Here is a 14,209-nt window from a genome sequence, read left to right as displayed (position 1 = left end):
CCTCTCTCTCTGTCTCTTTCTCTGGTCAAATTAAAATAAGTGAATAAATAATTCTTTAAAAATAAAGAAAGAAATAAAGTCTACTTAAAAAATAAAAAAGAACTTCCCCATACTGTTTTAAATAAAGTCAGTTCCTTTGGGGAAAGTGCAGAGATTTTATTTATTTTTTTTTTCTTGTCGTCTGCCTCACTCCCTGGGCAAAATATCTTTAACAACACTCTGGGTGGGTCTTGAATGTGGAGATAGCCTCTAGTCTTCTTGGCTTGCCTCTGCCAGTGTGGCCCCTCTGATTGCCTGAAAGGCTGGGGAGAGGGAGATTGCAGCATAGGTAAGAGGCTCTGTCCCTGAGATCGAGCCTCTATCCTGTCAGTGAGGGCTGGGTGGAAAAATGCCCTTGGGCTCTTGGCCCTCACTAGAAGGGAGCCCTATATTTTTGCCTGAACGTTCCTGGAATGAAGCTTCCACCAGGATGAACTAAATAAGGGTGAGGAAGAGAGAAAGGAGATATTGGCTCAAATGCTACACACTTTCTTAGATTTTATTGAGTAAATGTTCTTTTTTTTTTCTTTAAGAGATTTTTGCTATAGGGCACATGAATTTGCCAGAGAAGACAAAGAGAGGCAGAGAGACAGAAAGCAAGAAATCACCTCCCAGGTGGATGCTGTGCCACAATTCTTTCTTCATTCTTCTATCAGGATTTTGGGCACGCACGCACACACACACCTGGCGTGAGTTTAAGCCCCTGGGTCCAGGACTCGAACCCTAGTCAACTACATGGGAGTCCAGTAGCATAACCATTAGGCCATCAGCTGGTCCCAGTCCCAACCATTTTTAGGTAAATAGTTCAGTAGTGTTAAGTATGTTCACTTTGTTCTGCAACAAATCTCTAGAACTTTCTCATCTTGTAAAACTAAAACTCTGTAGCAATAAACATAACTCACCACTTTCCTTTCCTGGAAACCATTTTTCTTTCAGTATTTTCTGTTGGTATGAATTTGGCAACTCAGTACTTTATATAGGTGAAATCACACAGTATTTGTTTGTCTAGCTTATGCACTTAGGATAATGCCCTCAGTTCTTCCAGATTGTGACACAGGTCAGAATAACCTTCCCTTTTTAAGGCTGAATTATATATATACATATATTTTGGTTTTCTTGGTGAGATTTTTGCTATAGGGTGCATGTGCTCACCAGAGAGAGAGAGAAAGAGAGAGGAAATGAGAAATCGCCCTTCAAGGGGAATGGCCACACCATAATCCCTTCTCCATTCTCCTCTTGGGATTTTGGGCATGCATACACACATGCCTGAATTGAGATTTTTTTTTTCTTTTAAAGAATTATTGATTTATTTGTTACTATTTTTTAATTTGACCAGAGACAGAGAGAGAGAAATAGAGAAAGGGGAAGTGAAAAAGCAAGCCATCACATTTGGTATTTGAACCATGGTCCACCATATGGGAGTCTAGCACTTTAATCACCATGCCCCCTGCTGGCCCCCTGCTTGAGGTTTTTTTTGTTTTTCTTTTGGTTTTTTTTGGGGGGGGCTGATACAGTGTGTTGGGGGGGGTGTTTTTTTGGGGTTTTTTTGAGGTTTTTGTTATAGGGCTCATGCACTCACCAGGAAGACAGAGACAGAAAGCGAGAAATCACTCCCCACGGGGGATGGCCAAGCTGCAATCCCTTCTCCTCCATTTTCCTCTTGGGATCTTGGACATGCATGCACACACACGCGCCCGGCATGAGTTTAAGCCACCGGGTCCAGGACTCGATCTGCGATCAACTACATGGGAGTCCAGCGACATAGTCATTACGCTAACTGCTGGTCCCAATACAGTATACTTTATTGATGGTTCGTGACAAGGAGGGTTCCCCAGCCCCTCCCTTTCTGCAGGGGTCTGGGATGGAAACTGTCAAGGAAGGGAGCTTCTCAGTGTGGTGGGGACTGAGCGGGAACAGGGCCTCCCCAGCAGCTGAGGGCCTCTTCCCCACGCTGGGGCTGGTGATCGGAAGCTCTACTCCTTGGAGGAAATGTGCACCATGAGGTCCACTACCCTGTTGCTGTAGCCAAATTCATTGTCATACCAAGAAATGAGCTTGACAAAGTAGTCATTGAGGGCAGTGCCAGCCCAGCATTGAAGGTGGAGGAGTGGGTGTCACTGTTGAAATCACAGGAGATGACCTGGTCCTCGATGTAGCCCAGGATGCCCTTCAGGGGGCCCTGAGACGCCTGCTTCACCACCTTCTTGATGTCATCGTATTTGGCAGCTTTCTCCAGGCAACAGGTCAGGTCCACGACTGACACGTTGGGGGTGGGGACACGGTAAGCTTCCTGTTCAGCTCCAGGATGACCTTGCCCACAGACTTGGCAGCCCCCGTTAATGCTGGGATGATGTTCTGCGCAGCCGCATGCCCATCATGCCACAGCTTCCCTGAGGGGCTGTCCAGTCTGATGAGTGGCAGTGATGGCGTGGACTGTGGTCATGAGTCCCTCCACGATACAAAACTTGTCGTGATGACCTTGGCCAGCGTGGCCAAGCAGTTGGTGGTGCAGGAGGCATTGCTGACAGTCTTCAGGGAGTTACCATACTTCTCGTGGTTCACGCCAATCACGAATATGGGGGCGTCGGCAGAAGGAGCAGAGACGTTGACCCTTTTGGCCCCACCGTTCAAGTGAGTCCCAGCCTTCTCCATGGTGGTGAAGAACCGGTGGACTCCACAACATACTCAGCACCAGCATCACCCCATTTGATGTTGGCGGGATCTTGCTCTCCGAGAAGATGGTAATGGACTTCCTATTGATGATAAGCTTCCCATTCTCTGCCTTGATGGTGCCATTGAACTTGCACCATCATATCAGAACATGTAGACCACATAGTTCAAGTCAATAAAGGAGTCGTTGATGGCCACGATATCCACTTTCCAAGAGTTGAAGGCAGCCCTGGTGACCGGGTGCCCAATACGGCCAAATCCGTTTACTCCGACCTTCACCGTTATGTCTCTGGGACGCGGCTGCACTGCACAGGAAGACGCGGCTGTCTGTCAAACAGGGAGGAGTAGAGAGCCCCCTTGCTTGAGTTTTGAGCTGCTGTGTCCAGGACTTGAACCACAGTCAACTGTGGGAGTCCAGCGACATAATAGCTATGCCATCTGCTGTTCCCAAGGCTAAATTATATTCTGTTACGTGAATATTCCACATTTTGGTTATCCATTCATCTGTGATGGAAACATGGGTTGCTTCTACTTTTTGATTATCTTGAGTACTGCTGCTCTAAACATGGGTATGCAAATCTCTTAGGATGCCAGCCCCATAGTCTACTGGTTAAGAGAACTGGATTCCATTTGGCTGACTGTCTTTCCTGGCCTCAGCTGTTTAAAAAATAATGCTGTGTGTGCAACCCAAATCCCAACGGGTGGAAGAGAGAAGAGGAGGGATTGTGGCATGACCAAACCCTATTGTGTGGAGCTTTCTCCTTCTCCCTCCCTCTTCCTCTCACCAGCACACATGCTCTCTGACAATTTAAGAATATATATATATATATATACTGGGGCCAGCAGATGGCGTAGCGGTTAGTCGCAGTATTCCCACATCGGTGACCATGATTCGATCCCAGACTTAGTGGCTTGAAACTCATGCCAGGCGCATGTGCATACGTGCCTAAGATCCTGGAAGGAAAATGGAGGAGAAGGGATTGCGGCCTGGCTATCCCCCTTGGGGGTGATTTCTCACTTTCTCTCTCACTGTCTCTGTCTGTCTCCCTGGTGAGCGCATGAACCCTAACGCAAAAACCACTACCACAAAAAAAAAAGTTTTTGAGAGCTGCTTTCAGTTAGTTGTATATCTAAAAGGGGAATTACCAGATCATATATTAATAATTTTTCTTTAAATTTTTGAGAACCCAGCATACCATTTTTCATAGTGGTTACACCATTTTTGTTATTATTGCCCAGGTGACCTCAAACTTGTGATCCTCTTTTCTCAGCCTCCTGTGTAACTGAGATTGTAGGTACATATTACCACACCCAGTTTTGGCTACACCGTTAATATTTTACATTCTCAACCAGCAATGCACAGAGCTTCCCATTTTTCCATATCTTTGCCAATATAAGTGTTTCCTGGTTTTGTTTTTTTTTTTTTTTTTTTTTAAACTTGCTAGAGTGTGTGTTTGCTTACTGGGGAGGGAGGTGAGAAAGTATTCCCCATGGACCCCCCCATGGTGGGGGGTGATCATGCTGCAATCTCTTCACTGATTTTAAGCACACATGCAAATATGCATTATGTGGGGTTTTTTTTTTTTCTTTTTTCTTTTTTTTAAGAGGTTTTTGCCTTAGAGTGCATGCATTCACCAGAAAGAGACAGACAGACAGGCAGACAGACACAGTGAGAGGGAAAAGTGAGACATCACCTCCCAGGAGGAATGGCCATGCTGCAATCCCTTCTTCTCTTGGGATCTTGGGCACTCACACACATGCTTCTAGCGTGATTTTGAAGCTACCAGGTCCAGGACTGGAACTGCGGTCTGCTATGTGGGAGTCCAGGACATAACCTTTACACCGTCAGCTGCTCCCCCCTGTGTGTTTTTCAGGCCACCAGGTTCAGAACTTGAACTGTATAGTCAGACATGTGAGATCCAGCTCCCTTAACTGCTGTGCCACTGGTTGGCTCCATTTCCTGTTTTTAGATAATAGCCATCCTAATACATGTGATGGCATCTCATTGTGACTCTGATTTGCATTTCCCTAAAGAGTAGTGATGTTTAACATGATTTTATCTACTTATTAACCATTTGTATATTTTCTTTAGAGAATTACCTATTTAAATTATTTTTAAATCTCTGTTTTCAGCTCAGATTTCTTTTATCCAAGATATTGGAAGGCTTCCTTTAAAGCGACACTTTGGAAGGTAAGCTGTTTGTGTAAATTTCCAGACTTGTTCTGAATATGTTTAGTTGTATAACTGAACTTTAAAGTGACACCTTGGAATGTAAGCTGATCATGTAAATTTTTTTGTAATATCTAAGAAATACAAAATCGTACCCAGTGATTTAAAACAATATAATTGCAGTGTAATCCTAATTTTATTAAATATAACAGCATATATTTACCTGCTCCCAAGGGAGTATATGGGTTCACAGTCATTACACTCATAGTATAATTCATGGAATCCTCCCTTTTGGTTATTATTGATGCCTGCTCTTGAATTTGACAGATTGAAAATGGAAGCCCTGACTGACAGGGAGCATGGAATCATAGATCTCGACAGTGGAGATGAAACCCAGCTTAATGGACAACAGCCTGTAGAGGCAGCTGTGGGTGAACCCACACAGACCACTGAAGCGGACACCTGGTCTCTTCCTTTGAGTCAGAACAGTGGAAGTGAGCTGCTCCCCAGCCAGCCTCACGCCTTTTCATCCCAGGGAGACACAGAAGATGACGACATGGTGATAGAAGACTATGAGAGTGATGAGACAGAGAGCGCAGCTGCCAATCAGATCGCTGTGTGACAGATTCACTTAAGTTTCACTCAGTAATACTTGAATGGAGTTAATATTCTCTTCTGGTAAATTAGAAACAATTTAATTCTTCAGTCTTATAGTATTTCATCATAAGGGACTGACTCTTGGCATCTTGAAGAAAGAAGATCAAGCTTTCAAGTAATCTTATTTCCCTAGTATTTATTCAGTCTTATGAGTGGTTTAGGAAGAGAGCAGTGTGTATGAAGTGTGTTTGAATGTTTTGCCAAATATCAGAAAATGTGAAGGGATGATTCAGAATACAAAAAGTTTATGGGGGGTTGTAAATATGAATTATAAAAGTTTAGGATTCAATTATGAGTGTAAATAAACTTTGTGCCTTATTTACAGTTCATTGTCTCCAGCTTCTCAGATACAGTTTTATATGTTGTACAGTGAAATATTTTAGATACTTTTGGGAAAGTATTTACGTAATTTATATCAAGATTAAAATATTGAATTTCATTTTGTCTCTTGTCTTTTAACACTGCCTACCTAACGTGCATCTTCTACCAGGTGTCCTCAGGCATAGCACATGACCTTTTTTTTTTTAATTATTATTTTATTTAACTCTATTCAAATTTGACCAGAGTGGGAAAGAGAGGGAGAGAGTGCAGGACTCGAACTGTGGTCCACCATGTAGGGGTCCAACGTCCTTAACCACCACGCAGCCTGCCTGCCCAGCACATGACTTCTTCATACAGTATCAAAGTTTTCAAAAGACGGAGAAGGAAAGGATGGCAGCGGTTCCTCATACCTGTAATTACCTTTCCAAACCTCCGTTTTCTGTAGGAGCCCTGCGTGTGAGCTTTGCTGCTAGGTGCAAGTCGGGAAGGCACCGAGCAGTCCGGGCCCTGGACGAGAGCGGGCCCTGCAAACCGGGCGGGGCAGAGCCTGGCTGGGCCCGCCCCGGCCCCGCCCCGGGAGCCAGATCCCGGTTTCAGTGCCCCGGGCGGCGGCGTGCGCGCTCTTCCTGCTGCCGCGCAGGTGAGTGGGGCCGCAGGGGTGTGGCCACGTGATCCGGACGCGGGCGGGGTCGAGGGGGAGGCCGGCGGACCCCGGTCCAGGTGCGGACCCCGGTCCAGATGCGCAGGGCGGCGAAGTGGGCAGCTTCGGCCCCTCGGAGCTCCGGGCTTGGCCCGCGCTCGCCCCCCCGCCCCCCGGCGGAGGTTTTTTTGGGCTCTGCGGGCTCCGGGGGCGCCCCAGCGGCGGCGGACCTGGGGCTCCTGGCCCGACTGAGTTCCGGCCACTGAGGACTGAGTGGATTTTCACTCAGGAACACGAAGCCTGACGCTCGTCTGGGGTGGGTGGGGCATCGCACAGAACGAGGTTTGTGGGACCCGCGTCCAGAGGCCTACGAGGGAGACCCTAGCCAAGATGCTCAGCGCTCCTGGCAGTCGTGGGTCAGTTAAAACCCACACCCTTCCCTTACCCCCTGGAAGCCAAGAATACCAGAAATTTACTTTTTTTCATGGGCCAGACAAAACTCTGGGGCCAGGTGAAGCGGTGATCCTGTTGGTGTGAAGGTGAGCAGGCGTGGTGCCTGTGACCTGCTGGGGAACGTGATGACTGAAAAGTGTACTCAACAGTGGCGTCGGGCTGGGCCAAACAAAGACCCACTCTGCTTCATCTGGCTTCCTGAAAAACGCTGGGGATACCTGGGCGTTTTTGATGGGATAAAATACAGCTGACCATTACCTTCTAAAATCACACATCTTCCTTTTCCACAATTCTTCAAATTTATAACTTTTTGCCGTTTATTTAAGCATTGATAAAATCTGACTTGTCTCATTTCAAAGGTGAAGTAGGGATTCATTACAGTGAATCACACACTTTCACCAGTGACTTCAGTTAAGAAATGGAGTATTAGCCTGTACACATATATATCATAAATATTGAGAGGTATCGTGTAAAACTTGCTAAAGCTAGTAGTTGTGCTTTACTTTATTACTATTTTTTTTTGCCTAAGGGTACGCACTGACCAGAGGTGGGGCCAGTGGGGGAGAAAGCACCTCCCTGGGTTGTGGTCACCTGAACTCTCTTCACCATTTCTTTGGGATGGAGGAGTCTTGGGTTAGGGGTGGGCTGGCAAGCCTGCAGAACCACACTGGTGGCCATGTGGGATCGGGATCCCTTAACCATGAGGTCCTGGAGCCTGCCCTTTGTTGAGCTTTTACTTCCACACTTCTTCGGAATGTACTATGCACTTCTAAAAAAAAAATTTTTTTTGAGAGGTTTTTGCTACAGGGCGCGTGCGCTCGCCAGACAGAGAGAGACAGAAAGCGAGAAATCACCCCCCAGGGGGGGCTTGCCATGCCACAATCCCTTCTCCATTCTCCTCTTGGGATCTTGGGCATGCACTCACATGCGCCCAGCGTGAGTTTAAGCCACCGGGTCCGGGACTCGAACCGCAGTTGACTACGTGGGAGTCCAGCGACATAGCCATTACGCTGCTGGTCCCTGCACTTCTAAAGTTTAAACTTTGTCAGACATCAGAGATAAAAAAATTAAGAACAAAAAATCTGCTAATTGCTATCGTTCGTAGTGCTTTTGTTGTGAATTGGACACCATGCTGGTGCTATGACAGCTGACTGAAAGATTGTGCACCTTAGAAGACCCTGGAATTCCTTCCCGAACCTCTTTTCTGTCTCTACTGTATGCCCTTGATTTACTGTGTGAGCTCTGTGGCAGTTCTATCCCTGTTTGTTGCTGCCTCTTTGATATCACCTGGATTTCTAACATGCATCTGAAACTCTCCAGCCTGCTCTTCCTGAGGGCTAAGCTGGAACGGTGGAGAAATGAAGTATTTGCAGATAAAATGATCAGATCTCTAGGACTACTCTGAAGTAAACTCGCAGAAGGACAAAGAAGGGGGTATGGATGAAACAAGATTGGCCAAATACTGGTAATTGTTGAAGCTGGTTGATGGGTACACAAGGATTCATAATACTGTTCCTTCCATTATTTAACAATTTCTGTGATACACTTAATTTCCTTTATCACAATTTGACCTCTTTTCATGGTCTCCATGGTCCATTGGATTATTTCAGTGACCTTCTAGCCAGTCTCCATCTTAGTCCGTACTTTCTCAAGTGTACTCTCAACACGGCATCCAGAGTGAACCTCATGTCACTCTTCTACTCAAATTCTCCAATAGTTTTTTCATCTCACTCCAGTAAAAAGCAAATCCTTCATGATTCAGATGGCTTCAGTTCTACTCATTTTCACTCACTTTGCTGCTGCCACATTGGCCTCCATGCCTTAATATTTCTTGAATATGCCAGACGCTCTTGCCTCAAGGCCTTTGCATGAGCTGTTCCTTCTTCCCAGAACACTTTTCCACCTGATAACCTGCTTGGTTTCTTCTTTCACCTTCAATTCTTCTATTCTTTTTTTAAATTAATTAATTAATTAAGTTATTTTTGGGAGAGGTTTTTGGTATAGAGCACATGCGCTCATCAGAGAGACAGAGAGACAGAAAGCGAGAAATACACCCCCCTCAGGGGGATGGCCACGCCGCAATCCCTTCTCCTCTATTCTCCTCAGGATCTTGGGCACACACGCACGTGTGCCCGGCGTGGGTTTAAGCCACTTGGTCCGGGACTTGAACTGCGGTCAACTACACAGGAGTCTAGCGACATAGCCATCACACCAACTACTGGTCCCAGTAAAGGTGTTTTATCTGTGCTTTTCTGAGGGTATTTTTGAGTGACTAGATTCTCCATGGCGACAGCAAATCATCTTTAGATAATTGCTCTGGAAAGCATGATATTCGGGATCATTGCTGCCTATGTTACACCTTCAGGCAACTTTAGCTTTCAAGGGTTTTTATCTTTGAGAATTCAGTTTTTTAAAATTTAGTATCAAGTGTCAATATTTTAGAGTGAAGGAGGTAACCCTCGAAGTGACTTCCATAATTTAGGAAAGGAAGGGGTCCTCTCTTTCCTGTGCTTTTTAAAAAATCTATTCCCTTTTTTTTTTTTTTTTTAATTTGACTAGAGAGAGTGAGAGAGTGAACATGAGAAAGCAAGCTACTAGGTTTGAGACCCAAACCGTGGTCAGCCACGTGGGAGTCCAGCACCCCAACCACAATACCACTTGCCAGCTCCTCTTCCCTGTGTTTTAACAGACTCCTCAGCCATTCCAAAATAGATCTGAGTTAATGAAAATGAAAGAGTATTTGCTGACCCATCTAATTTTGATATAGTCAAACTCTTAAATATTTTGATTTAGATGTTTGAGGAAAGGACTTTTCTTGGGAGTGTGTTAGTGTTCTAAAGTTTAGTGTTAAAGTTTTATCATTTTTGTTTACTTTTTGTTGTTTATAGGACTCACATGTAAATTAGATTTATAAATGTTTCAATATGTAAAATTTAGAACTACAATTAAGTTATTTTAGTGAGAGAAAGCATAGAAGGGAAGGATGGGATGGGAAAGAAGGTGTTTTTGATGAAGTCTTACCACGTTGTGTGTCTTGATCCTCCCATCCCAGCCTCCCAGTTAGCTATGACCACAGACGCATGCCACTGCAACCTTTTCAGGTTGGACCAGGAACTGAACCTGGGCCTCACGTGCAGCCTCAGTTACCATGCAGCAATACTTTCCCACTTGCACCATCTTGAGTTGACCACATTTAAAATTTTGATAGCACTTAAATTTGCATGAAATGATGACCTCACCCTGTGTAATTTCATTGTTGCATATGTTAAATATACAGTTTTCTTTTAAAGTATTATTTTATTTAATGTTATTTATTTATTTTAAGTTGACTAGGACAGAATGAGACAGAGAAAGTGAGAAAGCAAGCTGCCATGTCCAGAACTCGAACCATGGTGGACCACGTGGGAGTCCAGCACCCCTAACCACCATACCACCTGCCGGCCCCAGAAATATACAGATTTATGGGACCAGCAGATGGTGTAATGGTTATGTTGCTGACTCCCACATTGCTGACTGTGGTTCAAGACCCAGACTTGGTGACCTGAAACTCACTCTGGGGCCCTGTGTGTGCGTGCCCAAGATCCTGAGAGGAGAATGGAGAAGGGATTGCCGTGGCCATCCCCCTGGGAGTGATTTCTCACTTTGTCTTTCTCTGTCTCTCCAGTGAGTGTACATGCCTATAGCAAAAATCTCTCTTTAAAAAAAAAAGATATACAGATTTAGTTTATCATTTTTTTAAAGAGACATTTTTGCTATAGGGCATGTGCACTTACCAGAGAGATGAAGAGACAGAAAGTGAGAAATCACCCTCCAAGGGGGAAGGCCACTCCCCAATTCCTTCTCCATTCTCCTCTCAGGGTCTTGGCACACACACATATGCACCCAGTATAAGTTTTATACTGGTCTGAGACTCAAACTACAGTAGACTATGAGGGAGTCCAGCGACATAACCATTATGCCATCTACTAGTCCCTAGTTTATCATAATAATTAGACATGATCATGTTGGACTCCTGAGTACTTTTTGCAACCAAGTGAATAAAATCAGTATCAATTAAAAGAAAACTTTTAAAGTGATCACTTTAATTTTGGCCACAGGTGTGAAAATCACAAATGTCATCTAATGATGGAAGATCCAGGAATCGGGACCGGCATTATGATGAAGTCCCACGAGACTTGCCGGGTCAGGATGGCACCATCAGAACCCTCCAGACTCTTCAGGACAGTGAGCTGGCTGTGAGCGCTGATCCTTTGCCACCACCCCCTCTCCCATTACAGCCACCATTTGGCCCAGACTTCTACTCAAGTGACACAGAGGAACCAGCCATAGCACCAGATCTCAAACCCATAAGGCGTTTCGTCCCTGACTCCTGGAAGAACTTCTTCAGAGGGAAGAAAAAAGACCCAGAATGGGAAAAGCCAGTGTCTGATATCAGATACATCTCTGATGGAGTGAAGTGTTCACCTCCAGCCTCTCCAGCAAGACCAAACCACCGTTCACCCCTCGATTCCTGCAAAGATCCTTACGGAGGGTCAGAAGGAACCTTTAATTCCCGGAAAGAGACTGATGCAATGTTTCCCCAGGATCCCTATGGCTCTCTAGGCCGACACACACAAACAGCTCGAACGTACAGTGAGAAGGTCGAGGAGTATCACCTGAAGTATTCCTACATGAAGTCGTGGGCAGGTCTGCTGAGAATTCTGGGCGTGGTGGAGCTGCTCTTGGGGGCCGGCGTCTTCGCCTGTGTCACAGCTTACATTCACAAGGACAGTGAGTGGTATAACATGTTTGGATATTCACAACCCTATGGCGTGGGAGCCATTGGCAACCTGGGCAGTGTATATGGGGGCTATTACTACAGTGGCCCCAAAACTCCCTTTATACTTGTGGTTGCTGGGTTAGCATGGGTCACTACCATTATTCTTCTGGTTCTTGGCATGTCCATGTATTACCGGACCATTCTCTTGGACTCTAACTGGTGGCCGCTAACTGAATTTGGAATCAATGTTGCCTTGTTTGTTTTGTATATGGCTGCAGCCATCGTCTACGTAAATGATACCAACCGTGGCGGACTCTGCTACTATCCATTATTCAATACGCCAATGAATGCAGGGTTCTGCCGGGTAGAAGGAGGACAGATAGCAGCGATGATCTTCCTGTTCGTCACCATGATAGTGTATCTCATTAGTGCTTTAGTTTGCCTAAAGTTGTGGAGGCATGAGGCAGCTCGGAGACATAGAGAATATATGGAACAACAGGAGGTAAGTGATCTCACAGTTCATTTGCTTTTAATTTTTTTCTGTTATTTGCTCCCTTGTTAAAAATGTCTCTGCCTTTTGGTCTGTTTTGCTCTTTCTGTCCCTTTAATGATCTCAGGTTCAAAGGTCCAAGCTCAGAAACTGATGTGCTTTGACTAGAATAACCCATGCTAGTGTTTGTTGACAACATGTGTAATGCAATGCGTTGACTGCATTATTATACCTAATGCTGAAGAAAAACACACAGCTGCTATATTTATGCAAGGAATAATAATATACACAGTAAAATGAATAGTAGACTCAATAAAATACCTTAACACATAAGTTTGAAACAATTTTGATTCTTTACTATGTTAAAATTTAAAAACCTGTAATTTTTCAGTTACAGGAAGAAAGTACCCAGATGTTATAATTTACTGTTCTCCCGTGAGTTAAGTAAAGCCAAATAACAATGTGATAACCGCATTAAATTTTTCTCAAAAGTATTTAGAGATTGGGTTGTAATGAACATACTCAGCAAACTTGTCCAATGATTTCAATATTTCATGATTATTTTGGGGAGATATGTATACCAAAATTAGAATCAAATCCCTGTATTTGGTTTTATTTCTAAGATTGAACTAATTAAATATAATAATGATAATAATAAAGACAATAAATAATAACTACCTGGGGAATATAATTATGTAAAAGCTCTATTTAAAATTATTTAGTTGAATAGTAGCAAAAATATTAGGGCATGTTCTGCTGTCTTCGTTATATCCTGAGATAAGTTGATTTTTTGCTTTCTTTTTTCTAAGGAATATATGTAGTAGAAACTTTTCTGCCATTAAAAATGTTGGTATATAACTTAAATTTTTTGGTAATTTTTTAAAAGAATTATCAATTATTTAATTCCATTTGCTATTATCACTTATCAATTTGACCAGATAGAAACAGAGAGAGAGAGAAAGGGAAAGTGAGAAAGCAAGCCACCAAGTCCGAGACTGAACCACGGTTGGTTATGTAGGAATCCAGCACCTTTAACCACCACACCACCTGCCGGCCCCAACCATACCATGAATCTTTTTCATTTTAGCATTTTTCCCAAGTCTTCTTAGATACTAGACAATTGCACATGTGTATTCTGGGCAAAACTATAAATAAAAATTAAATCCTCGGGACCAGCAGGTGGCATGGTGGTTAAGGTGCTGGGCGCTCCCACATGGCCGACCACGGTTCGAGTCCCGGACCTGGTGGCTTCCTTTCTCACTTTCCCTCTCTCTCTTTCCTTCTCTGTGTCTCTCTCTGGTCAAATTAAAATAAATGAGTGAATAAATAAAATTAAATAAATAATTTTTAAAAATTAAATCCTCTCCTTATGATAGCCCACATTGATATGTGTATTTTATTTTGAATATTTTCTCTAAATCTTATACATAACAACAAAAATTGTTTTATAACAAGTACCAATGTCTTATACTAAGAATCTCAACATATTTCAGTGTGATCCGTACTCTGTTGTCACAGATATATTTATCTTACTGAAATTCTATGTAGACTGAAGTAATTTCTAAAAATCTATTTCAGCACTTTTAGCATTTTTAAAAAATATTTATTTATTTATTTTGAGAGTTTTTTGTTATAGGACACATGTGCTTGCCAGAAAGACTGAGACAGAGAAACAGAAAGCGAGAAATTACCTCCCCCCCAGCCAAGGGGGATGGTGACGCTGCAATCCCTTCTCCTCCATTCTCTTCTCTTGGCATACACACAAACGCGCATGTACGCATGCCTGGCATGAGTTTAAGCCACCGGGTCCAGGACTCGAACTGCGGTCAACTACATGGGAGTCCAGCAACATAGCCATTACACTAACTGCTGGTTCCCGCTTATTTTACATTCATTCACTGAACATCATCACAGCATACAAAATGTGATTTCCCATCCAGTATACACTGTAAAGTGGCTTAATCATATATGTTCACATCAACAAATAATTTTCCATTTCTTGTTTTGTAT

At 43.8% G+C, this 14,209-nt stretch overlaps 2 protein-coding genes across 14 annotated transcripts in view; both read left to right on the top strand.

Moving 5' to 3' along the window:
* RAD17 (RAD17 checkpoint clamp loader component) overlaps positions 1-5,863 on the top strand; it is a 48,010-nt gene extending 42,147 nt beyond the window's left edge. For all 12 annotated transcript variants that reach the window (XM_014584560.2, XM_014584562.2, XM_014584559.2 and 9 more), the window contains 2 exons: positions 4,843-4,900; positions 5,207-5,863. In XM_014584560.2, the coding sequence (XP_014440046.1) occupies positions 4,843-4,900; positions 5,207-5,501 (353 nt within the window). In that variant the 3' untranslated portion in view covers positions 5,502-5,863. The remainder of the gene's footprint in view (positions 1-4,842; positions 4,901-5,206) is intronic.
* Positions 5,864-6,419: 556 nt separating this feature from the next.
* The window catches only part of MARVELD2 (MARVEL domain containing 2), a 28,067-nt gene continuing 20,277 nt past the window's right edge, over positions 6,420-14,209 (top strand). The window contains exons 1-2 of one of the 2 annotated variants that reach the window (XM_006169514.3): positions 6,420-6,497; positions 11,048-12,211. In XM_006169514.3, the coding sequence (XP_006169576.1) occupies positions 11,063-12,211 (1,149 nt within the window). In that variant the 5' untranslated portion in view covers positions 6,420-6,497; positions 11,048-11,062. Of the gene's footprint in view, positions 6,498-6,832; positions 6,914-11,047; positions 12,212-14,209 lie in introns of those variants that run through there. The other variant, XM_006169515.3, reaches the window with a different exon arrangement.

The sequence above is a fragment of the Tupaia chinensis genome, unplaced genomic scaffold (assembly GCF_000334495.1).
Source record: "Tupaia chinensis unplaced genomic scaffold, TupChi_1.0 Scaffold147123_1, whole genome shotgun sequence".
NCBI classification, from domain to species: domain Eukaryota; kingdom Metazoa; phylum Chordata; class Mammalia; order Scandentia; family Tupaiidae; genus Tupaia; species Tupaia belangeri.
Note: the sequence above shows the minus strand (reverse complement) of the source record. Positions and strands in the feature narration are given on the sequence as shown.